Raw genomic sequence first — 11,847 nt, 5'->3', positions numbered from 1 at the left:
ACCATCGCACCACTAGGCCGGCCCGAAGACTAGACATTTTAAGTAATGTGTCCATTGTGGAAATCAGAATGCTCCTCCAGGATTTGTTGTTACTCTTGCTGTTTATTTTTGTTCATGTTTACTTGTTTAGTGAGTTTTTGGAACCAAGTGTTAAAGTCTGAATTCTTTGTTGTTTGCGCCACTAATTCTCTGCCTGGTTAGCTTAGTGTTGCTAGTTCATAGACACTGTGGCACACCTTCAGCTCTTAGTCAGGGAGTTGACAACTCTGCCTTAGCATTCAACTCCTGGTTGCACAGCCTGAAAGTCAGCCAGAGTTGAATGCTTAAGGGCTTTTCATGTCTTTCATGAGCATGTGTACAATTCTACACATGTGCATTGCCTTCTTGATTCCCATAAATAAGTTGTAGCTTTTCAGGGCCCCTATAGACAACTCATTACCAGCTTTTATTTTTAAGCTTTTCAGTTTGCTTTTTTCTTTGCCCCAATTGTTATCTATTGCATCGGGCAGGTGTGAAGTAAAATAACAGCCTCTAAAAATTTTCAACAAATTCTCCTGGAATATAGGTTTTTTCCATCAGATGATCTCAAGTCAGATGAAATAAAGACAAGCCTTGCAAGTGGGGTCTTCCAGGAAGCTACCAGAAAGGTAAAATAATAACAGTTTCCTGGGCATGAGGCTTTGAAGGAGCGCCATCTCTGTTCTGCCTCCTCTGGGGGCAGCCAGGCTCCAAGTTTTCACCATGATTGTGACCTGTATGCTTTTAAGGTTACTGTGGAGCTGAAGATAGGGGAATAGGAATGGGCCAAGTTAAAATGCCACAAAGCTCACTGTTCTTACTAATAATCAGCTTTCTTTCTTGAATAACTTCTTCTTGGATAGCTGCAAGCCTTTGGTTCATTTTCAGGGTTCTGAAAAAGTTGATTATGACAATTTTTACCAGTTTTCCCCTTGTTTTTATGGAGATGGGAATTGTTGAAGGTCCTTACTCCTCCAATTTTGCTGACATCATCTGCTATCTGGGACCTTTAGAATGAGATGTTCTTGGAGACTAAGCACACTGGAACCCAATTTATATTCTTTCTAGAAGACAATTTATATTCCAAAATAAAAACTGGCATTTTTGAACTTTTAAAATTAAACCATAAAGAACTGAGTCCCTTGAAGATCTTAGAAGTCTGTCAATTCAGTTTCCAACTCTATACACCTTCTTTAAATTTCCTTATAACAATTTGCCTGAATTAATTCTGATACCTATTTTTAAAACAAAAAAGTCAAATTTAATTAGTGGCTGAGCAGACTAAGAGATAAAATGTGTTTAATTAAAAGTTTAAGATAATAATCAAGGAATTTCATTAATGGGGGTTGTGTATGTAAGTACAAAAATATCCTCCAATCAGAAGTAATAGACTAATATAAATTCACCCACATTTCATTTAATAGAGGCTTATTCATTTCATGTTCATAAGCATCAATTTCACTTTTTTATACATATGAAAAATGCAGCTCTCAACCATTTAGGAATAATATACCTTTGTAGGAATCTAATAAAAGCTATAGACTCTCTTCCTGGAAAAATGAACATACATATATAATTCTGCTTACAATTTGAGGGATTCTTTAATATTATGCAATTTGTAAGAACCCATACTGAACAAAAAATGATGATTTCAATGGGAGAAATACAGAACAGGTATTTAAATAATTACATCTCATGTTCAGTAGAGCAATGGGAATTTAAAATACAAAAGCATATACAAGTGGTCTCCAACTAATGTAGACATTTCATTCAAAAGCTAATTTGCACATTATGTATTCAGAATTTATTACATGTTTTTCTTATAAAAACAATGCTAGAAGCAATGGCTGCAAACTATTAGACTGTAAGCCTCTTAAGAGTAGGTGCTGTTTTTATTTGTCTTTGCATTATAATGACCTATCCAAATAAACAGGATATGCTAGGCTCCCAGGTGACCCTTTATAAAACTTATTTTAGTCAATAATGCATTTAAATAGAAATGCACTAAGAAAACAAGAAAAAATATTGAGGCAATGACTAAGATCAAATAAACCACAAAGACAAAAGTAAAAGAAAAAAATAGAAAAGGAAAGACTATAGAATAAAATAGATTATAAATTATCTGTTGCTTGAGACAGTCTTAATTCGAATAGAATGTAATGGTAAATGCAGTTATTTCTAGATATTCCTAGTTGAACTTATGTATTCCTTTTTGCTGTGTTAAATTTCACTTTAAAACATGTTTCTTCATAATACAGTATCTTCTGTGCTTAGCCACAAATGAGGTCATTTTTGGACCCTAACAATTTGTAAATGGACTGGAAGGGCAAAGGGGATAAAGTGTTTTGCCTGTAGTGACTGGAAAAGAGTTGAAAAAATTTGGGAGTGGGAGACACTGTTCCAAGAAGTTTTATATAACGAAATAATTTATTATTTCTTATATATAATATGTCTTATAATAAAATGTGTCCAAATTAGAATAAAGTAAGCTAGTGTGAACATGAGTAGTGGAAGATATGGTAACTCTGTTGCAAAAAAAGGAACAAAGAAAGAAACGAAAAGAAAAGAAAAAAGAAAAGATAGAGATGAAATTTTGATTCTGTTTCTTAGTCATTGTGAGTCACTGTGCTAAACAAGATGGGAAAACTACATTGTGGTGCCATAAATATAAAGGACCAATTGCACATTTTCATTTGAATAACACTGAACTCTGATGAAAACCAGACAAAATCATGAGTAATATATAGAAGTCAACTGGAAATCATTTAATATCTATAGGTTGTGGCCCTACCACACAGGATCAATGGAACAACCTGACCTTGTCTTCAGAACAGGGCTTGAAGACATTTATATAGCTAAATTAATGCAGGAGCGAGCTACAATTTCCCATATATTATGACTTAAAGATAAGATTTAAACTAAGAGACATGGACTGCATGCCAACCCCTTCTTTTTTTCCCCCTAAGTTTGGCATTTGACTCCCTGACTAGGTGATAATTAAAAGAGGCTCAGCCTGGCAGTCTGGGTCTATAGCTCCAGAGAACCCTTGCTGAAGAAATCTATCAATAAACAACCTCAAGCAACTGAGAAAGTAATTAATTGTCTCTCTAAAAAATCTCTTTAGCCTGGAGAGAATCAGAATTAGGTATAATGCTGCACTAAATCAATATAATATAGGTATATTGAGTAACTGATTTAGACTTATGATTTTAAACTAGAATCTTATTAAGTTCATCAACAGTATCAGAACATTTAAGAGAAATAAAGATTAAACACATCTATATGTTTAATAAACTAGGTTTATGCAAAATTACCTCAGTACTCAAGGAAGTTTTATTTATTAGTTGACAACTGAGGTACAGAAAATCAAATACAGGATAAACTTAAATGCAGTTAAAAAGTTTTTCAGAAACATAATTTAGTTGTAAAAACCTGCTTAGAAGTAAATTTTAAATTCTGCTAAATTTATAAAATAATTTTTATGCAAAAGTAATAGCCAATTCCATAGTATGAAACCATAAAATACAAAATCTCTAAATCTAACCATAAGATTTTAAAGATTAGGGCACTCAAAAAAAATCAATTAGTGATTATTTACAAGTAACAACCTCTAAGAATCTTTCATAATCAGCATATGAATAATTCAAAGGGTTATAAAAGTATTTAAAAGTAGCAATCCTGGAAAAAGATCTGCAGGAACAGATTAACTTGAAGCTCATACTATATGGATTTCTATTGGTTCGTTGGGGAAGTCATGACGTAGTTTTGTATGTTTTTCAATGCAAAAATGCGTCATGACTTTCCCGAGGACCCAATACTTCCCAAAGTGAGATAACTGGATAAAATATAATTAGGCTACTCTGCCTTAGCTTTTCCAATTTAAACTCGGCTGCATTGCTCTTGGGATTAAAAAAGAAAGGACTAAAGAAGGATATGTCTTCTACTGGACTGTGAAAAAGTCTAAAGTTAGAAGACAGGCTAATTAGAAAAATTAATATAATTGTGCCATCTGAAGTATGAGCATATATGAATCATGGCTCTATGAAACTATGGGCTTAAAACCTGTAAAAAATAAACACCTAAAATGATTACATACTGTTTATAAATATTCATACATAAATATGATCACCCAAATCAATGTTTTGAACAAAATTTTAAGTCCTGCAAGTCCTAAAGTACTAATCTTTCAAATTTCCACATATACACCATAAGTGACAATACGCCAAAGCCAAACATGATATGAGTCTTTCAGTTCTATTTGATCATACTCCTAAAGGTAGTAAGTTAAGTACCTGAAGAAAATTCATCTTAGAGGATTTTCAGAGAAAATTCCTCTGAATCTGCAATTATCATATCTTTGCATTATTTCCCCTTCCTCCCTTCTCATCCCATGTTCTATATACCATAGTACTCAAAATTAGACCCTAAAACATATATGTTCTGATTTCACTTTCTTCCTAGTCAAAAAACATAGGCCTATAAGCAATCCTAGATGACTTTATAACCTTATAATCACTCTAGCTATCTTTCAAATACTACGTTCTAGAATTCTGACAGACCAGAATGGAGTTTAGGCTGTCTCCACCCACTTCCCACTATATTACACCCTCCGCTTCCCCACCCCCCAGATGAAGGTTAGGTTGATAAATGGATTTGGGAGATGAAATAAAGCCAGACATCAAATAACTTACTTGAAATCCATCTCTTACCTTCTGTACTTAACCCTGGACTTGATGTGAACTTGGCTACATCAACAATTTTTACAGCAAATTGTTGCCCAGTTTCTCTGTTGATACATCGCCGTACAACACTGAAGGGACCCCTACAAAAAAAAAGAAAGGCTAAGTTTAATTCGTTGGTTTTCTGAAGTTCCCATTTCCCTTCAGCATGTTACTGATATTTCACTGTCTACTTTAGCCATAGCTTTCAAAACCAAATTTAAGTAATGTAATTCTGAACATATTTTTCTATAATTCATGAGGTAAGTAATTCACAAAGTTATTAAACCAGAATAACAGAAAACAAATTTGCATTTCAAAATTACTTTTAAAAATTCTAACTAGTATTCTTATATCCAAGGCAAATAATCTTTATAATATTCTATACATATTATGAACATCTTAAACAAAAGGTGTTATCAACCATTGGTAATATACATGGCTTTTATATTTTGAACCAGAAACTTAGTCATTCTTGACCCCTTCCTTGCATTGCACCCACCACTTTTCTAATCTTTACTAACAAGTCCTATTAAGTTTATCTCAAATATCTCTCTTTGTTTGTTTGTTTTTTAAGCTGAGCCATCCTGCCACCTGTTGGCAGCTCAGGGGCTGCTCAGCTCAGGCCAGGCATCGAACCGCTGTTGCTCAGAGCTCAAACTCTTGAGCGAGCTCTTAACCAACTGAGCCACTCAGCCGGCCCTCAAATATCTCTTAATTCTGTCCACTTCTCTCCATGGCTCACACCCTAGTCTAAGCTACTACCATTTTCTACCAGAACTGAAAAATTTGTTTCTCCCATTCATTCTTGCAGTGATGTTTTAAAAATAAAAATCTGATATTATGTTTCTGCTTAAAATCCCAGAGACAGGAGGTATGTGCAATACATATATTTAGTCAAGAACTAAAATATATAAATCATTCCTAAGTAAAACACAAGAAAATATACCTTAATAAAATCTGGGCAAAACACCTGAATAGGCACTTTACAAAGAGAAAGTCCTACATGATTTGGTCTCTAAAAACCTTTCCGGTCTCACCAGAAGTCACAGGGAAATCCTTCATCCCCTGCAAACTTCAAATCAGAATTGTTTTAAACTGCTGAAAGGAAGTAATTTCTAACAGCAAAGCATCACTGGTCCAGTCAATTGCTTTCCCAGTCTCTCCTCAATCTGAACTGGTGGCTCTCAATATAGGCCACACAACTGAATCAAATAGCTGACTGATAAAACACCAATGCCCTGACCCAGGCATTAAACCCCACATACATGCATGCATGCACACATAGTTCCTTGTGATTAACAGCTATCAAATAAGTATCCAAACTAAAGATAATCCAAAAATAGATTTGTATAGACTACTGAATACACTATTGAACAATACAGAATGCAATAGCAATGTACTATAGTTTATTTGAAAGCTAACATTAAGTCATTAAATACACACACATGTACTTTTATATACATGGGTGTATTTTCCCCCTTTTCAAATGAAACAAAACACCTTCATTGGCTTTTATAGGTGAAAACATTACACCTAGATACATGTGGTCAATCAGCAGATACAGAAAGGTTCATTTATACTAGGATACTTATGATACTGCTTGCCTGAAAATGTAAGTTTGTCTTTTTTCTTCCAATTAGAGGAGAAGCAAAAGAATATAATCTAACCCAGACTTAAACATTTTTCTGAGATCATATAAATTTGTTGATTTCACCATGCCATCATCAGGCCATCAATTACACCAGAGCTTCAAATCTCTTTTCTGGAAGCAACCTAACAAAGCTAAATTGGAAGGAAAAGAAATGGTAATAATATACCTTTCAGAACTCTATAGAAAGAGGACCTTTTTGATAATCACTCAAAACTATTCAAAGATTTTCCTCTATGAGAAGACAATATAACAAAGTGAGACAGGACTCCCACAAATGTTTTCATTCTCAATCTGGGATGTCTTACTTGTGATCACTTATCCCAACAATAGCAATTTCAAGAAAAGCTTAATGTAATTGGTTTTGTCCACACATAAACCCTTGGGACTCTATATATACATTTGTATAGTGTGCTTCAATTCACTACATCTTTTTGGAAACTTTCCAAGATCTGTATGTGGGATTATTTGTGGTCAATCGAGTCAATTCTTTACTTTTTCCTGTTTGAACAAAGGCGAGGAAGAAAGTATAGCTTTTCTCTCCACTCTTTTAATAATAGCAAAGTGAAGAAAGCTAGGGAGAAGGGAAAGAAAAGGGAATACTAAGACAAAAAAACAGAAACGTATTTAAAGCTGTGAATAAAAATTGAATCAAATCCTCAATTCTCTAGGCTAATTTTATAATGTGAGGCAAAGAAAATTAGGTTATCTATGAATTATTGATGACACAAACAGAGGTCACAAGAAAAGCATTTAAGTCTTCGGTCTTTCAACGACATCCAGGGTGTTAGCAAAGGTGAACCAAATTTAGTACACTAAAAAGACACTGAAATATACTTTAAGTTTTTGTATGATTTAATCCATAAACTAGAAACTCAATGGAAACTAATAAACATTTAAATGAGTAGATAGTGCCTACAATTTTAGCAGGACTTGGTTTAAGGAGCAGCAAAAATTCAGAAGGCCCAGGTTTCAGTCTGGCCTAAACTTTTTGTTGAAGGTTGACATTCATGCTTAAATTTTTTAGGCTATGGTACAGGCAATTCTTGAGTATTTTTGTGGGGGGAAATATTGATAGAGCTACTTAAGCCATCATCATAAACTACGATCTTTCTCCTGTTTCCACAAATTCTGGCCAGGGCATTAATCAAAATGGAATAAGATAATTGATGGCATTTCGGATTTGATGAAATATATATTCTTTATTCAACTCTTTAAGAATACTGAATATTGACTGTGATTGTGGCACAACGTTCTACTTGAGGTGGCTGCTTGTAGAATTCTGTTTTTAAGTAAAAGGTCAATTAAAACCAAAATATGTTACAAGTGAATACTGCTATAACATCTCTAAGGTTTTGAAAGGAGGCAATAGCCGTGCCTCTATTCAGACACAGAGTAATCTTTAGTTTTCATTTATGTGAAGAAAGGGTAAGTCTAGGAAATGAACAATTCTGATACCAAAAGTAAATATATCAAAAAGGTGACTAGGATTAAAAGAAATTATGCTAGAATATAGTATGTTGGTTTCCAGGTAATGGGATAGATATTACACAATGCATCCAGTTTATTTTCCTCCCCAAATCCCACTAAAACAGTACCAAGGAGTTAAATTTTCTTTTTTAAGGACTGGGAGAATGAGAGACAACAATAATAAAATCAAACTGGAGAAGCAAAATGCAGATGGAGTAATGGTAAATGGCTTAGCATACTTGGGAAAGCTGAATTGTCAAGAGAAAATAAGGAAAGTTTAGAATCAAACCCATTTACACTACAGAATTCTCAGGTAACATTTGAACTGGTAGCACTAGATAACCCTGGAACTAGAAGGAGAGGGTGGGGCTAAAACAACAAGGTTTGACTGAAATCTATCAGAGAAGCCCCTCCTTACCCCATGCCACTGGATAAATGCGCCACTCTCATCCTCACAGAGGTCCATTCTCTAGAGAGGGTAAAACATTGGGTCTTAGAACTAGGGACACAAGGCAGTTGAAGAAGTGGTTACTACATGGGAAAGCAAGGGGATTATGTGATCACACACAAAATGAATACAGACAGCCCCAGCCCCTTCGGCCTTTAATAGGGGGGAATGTTAGAAGCTAGATCTTTATCCTTCAGGCAGGAGGAAAGAGTTTCTGTTAATCCAATCATCCCAGAAGACCTAAAAATGATGACATGAAGTTGTTCAAACTGTTCAACCAGATTATCCTCCCTTGAAACCCAAAGTCAGCAAGTTCTGCCTGCAAGTTCAGGGCTCTCAGTCAGCTTTCAGTTCCTCTATTGCAGCTTTCCCATCTTGTCACTATTGACATTTTGGGCTGGATAGTTCTTTGTTGTGTAAGGATGTCCTGTGCTTTTTAGGATGCTTAACAGCAACCCCAGCCTCTATCTTCTAGATGCCAGTAGCACCCCCTCACCCAGTTTTGACAACCAAAAATATCTCCAGACATTGTAAAATATCCCGTGGGGGGAAAAGTACCCAATTAACTACTATACAGGGGGCCAGCCAAGTGGCTCAGTTGGTTAAGAGCGTGAGCTCTGAGCAACAGGGTCACCAGTATGATTCCCACATGGGCCAGTGAGCTGCGCCCAAGTTACGCTGATGCCGAGCTGCCAACAGGTGGCAGGATGGCTCAGCTGGTGAGAGCACGTGCTCCTAACAACAAGACCTGTTTGATGGTGGGCGATGCCCGCCTGCAACTAAAGACTGAACTTGGCACCTTGAGTTGAGCTGCCACCTGGATAGCTCAGTAGATAGAGCATGCGCTCTTAACAACAAGGCTGCTGGTTCAACTCCCGCATGGGATGGTGCCTATGCCCACCCGCAACTAAGACTGAACTTGGCACCTTGAGCTGAGCTGCTGCCCAGATGGCTCAGGGGATAGAGCGTGTGCTCTTAACAACAGGGCTGCTGGTTCGACTCCAGCATGGGATGGTGGCTACGCCCACCTGCAAATAAAATTGAACACAGCACCTTGAGCTGAGTAGCCATGAGCTGCCAGTGGGCGGCCGGATAGTGACTGGACTTAGAGCTGAACTTAGCTGCACCTTCCACAACTAAGATTGAAGGACAACAACTTGGCTGTTCCCCTTCCCCAATTCCCCAACACTGTTCCCCTTCCCCAATAAAATCTTTAAAAAGGGAAAAAAAACCCAAACTACTGTTCTGGCAGCTGGGTGGCTCAGTTGGTTAGAGCGCATGCTCTGAACAACAAGGTTGCTGGTTCGACTCCCACGTAGGATGGTGGGCTGTGCCCCCTGCAACTAGATTGAAAACAACGACTGGACTTGGGGCTGAACTGTGCCCTCCACAACTAGATTGAAGGACAATGACTTGGCTTGGAGCTGATGGGTCCTGGAAAAAACACACTGTTACTTAATTAAAAAAAAAAAAGAACTACTATTCCTAATCATGAGTAGACACCCAAACTCCCAAAGACATCTGGAGAAGTTTCCAATTTGGAAGATAGAGATCAAAACAAACAGAAAGAAAAACTTAGAGGAAATGACTAAATAAGAAGAAAACTTCAAACTACCATTAATATTCTCAGAAAGATACTATAACTATGAAACACAACCAGAACTTTCAAAAAACAAAAACAAAAAAAGGCTCTTAAAAAATAAACACATGAAGAAATTTAAAACTCAGTAGAAAGGCTGGCAGATAAAGGTGAGGAAATTTTGCAGAAAGTAGGGCAAAAAGAACAAAGAAAATGGAGGGAAGGAATTCAAAGGAATAATCCAACAAAATTTCCCAGAGCTCAGATCTGAGTTGCCCAAATTAAAAGAATCCACCAAATGCTCAGCAAAATAGGTAACAGACCCATGTCTGCATATGCCACTGTGAAATTTAAGAACACTGTGGGCCAGAAGACTTTCAAATTTCCAGAAATGGAGGTAAAGGTGCTCTGGGAAGGGAGGTTAATATTGTTCACATACAATGGATCAGGGACAAGAACAGCTTCCAATCGCTCAATGGCAACATGAGAGAAGCAAGAAGACAATACAGCAACACCTTTAAAATCATGAAAGAAAATTACTTCTAATTTTTAATTCTATATCCAGCAGAAAAATAATCATAAAGACATCTGCAGACCTGAAAGAGCTCAAATTACTCGCAATGCATAGTTTCTGAAGAAATTATTATAGGATGTGCTTGTCAAAACAAGAGTAGACCAGTAAATAGGATGCCAAGGGACAGCAAATAGGAGATCCAACACAGAAGACTCATAAAGGGAACCCCCAGGAGTACAAGGGAGGGAGACCTCAAGCTGACAGCTATGCATCGGGCAGAGGTTAACCAGTCTAGACTGAAAGCTGCCACAGATTCCCACTGCCACTGGTCACCTTTTTAACCTCAAAAGGACCAGGTTCTTCTGTTTTGCTTTTACTGACCAGGGTTGATGAGATTCCTGCTCTTCTCTGCAGCCTGGATCAGCAGAAGACTCTCATTTCACTCCAAGCAGTGCTCTCCTTTGTCCTATTCCTCAGAGCTGGAGGCAGGTCTCAGGGAGCCAAAAAGCAGGAAACGCAGAGCAGCACATGCCCTGACCACATTCTTGCTGGATGTTCAGTACCCAGCCCTGCACTAAAGCACCAACATCCCGCCTGTGAAGAGCCCAGTGTCCTGGGATTTTCCTGGGACCTTGCCAACCAACTTCCCAGCATGGGCTCCTATGTGCTTTCAGGATATCTGAAGCCAGACGATGAATAAGAGTTTCTGTTCAGCTTTCTTCTCCTGAAAGTCTTCGTACAATAGTGATAATATTGCCCTCTCCTTACACAGCTAAGTTTGTGCTTGCTACTCAGTTTTTAAAGAATAAACAATACACTGTTTAGAGATACATACATAGGCGGTGAAGTTGTTTAACAAAGCAAAGGGAAAGATGACTTCAAAAGCCAGGGTAGAGATTATTGGGGGGGGGGAGTTGTGATTGGGCACACAGGGGCTTTTAAAGGTACTAGCAATATTCTATTCTTAAGTTGAATGATGGACTCATGAGTTTTCATTTTATTTGTCTTTAAAATATATACATACACACACACACACACACATTATACACGCCTCCAATACATATATATCTCGGTTAAAAATAACATTTTTAGGGCCGGCCGAGTGGTGCAATGGTTAAGAACTGGCTTGGGACGCCAGAGGGCCCCGGTTCGGATCCCACATATGAGGGCCAGTGACACTGCCCTCTACAGCTAAGATGCTGAACAACAGCTCAACCTGGGCTGGGGCTGCCGTGAGTCGACCGCGATGGCGTAAGCTGCAGCCCCTGTAGCAGTGGGTTGCCATGGGCTACCGTGTGTAGCCAGCAGCCGCAGTGAGCGGCCATCCAGAAGCCGGTGACTGATCTGCCTCACCCGGGAAGAGCGCAATGATGGTGCCAACTTGGGCCAGTGAAGCAACGTCCTCCACAACTAGACTGAAGAACAAAAGGACAGCAACTTGTCTGTTTC

The 11,847-nt window shown here is 37.6% G+C and overlaps 1 protein-coding gene across 13 annotated transcripts in view; it reads right to left on the bottom strand.

Moving 5' to 3' along the window:
* Window positions 1-11,847, bottom strand: part of CASK (calcium/calmodulin dependent serine protein kinase) — a 415,968-nt gene that overhangs the window by 320,144 nt on the left and 83,977 nt on the right. For 7 of the 13 annotated variants that reach the window (XM_019649811.1, XM_019649829.1, XM_019649862.1 and 4 more), the window contains exon 2: window positions 4,728-4,840. In XM_019649811.1, the coding sequence (XP_019505356.1) occupies window positions 4,728-4,840 (113 nt within the window). Of the gene's footprint in view, window positions 1-4,709; window positions 4,841-11,847 lie in introns of all 13 variants that reach the window. The other 6 variants (XM_019649798.1, XM_019649806.1, XM_019649845.1 and 3 more) reach the window with 1 other exon arrangement.

The sequence above is a fragment of the Hipposideros armiger genome, unplaced genomic scaffold (genome assembly GCF_001890085.2).
Source record: "Hipposideros armiger isolate ML-2016 unplaced genomic scaffold, ASM189008v1 scaffold_7, whole genome shotgun sequence".
Lineage (NCBI taxonomy): Eukaryota > Metazoa > Chordata > Mammalia > Chiroptera > Hipposideridae > Hipposideros > Hipposideros armiger.
This window is presented reverse-complemented; position numbering and strand designations above follow the sequence as displayed.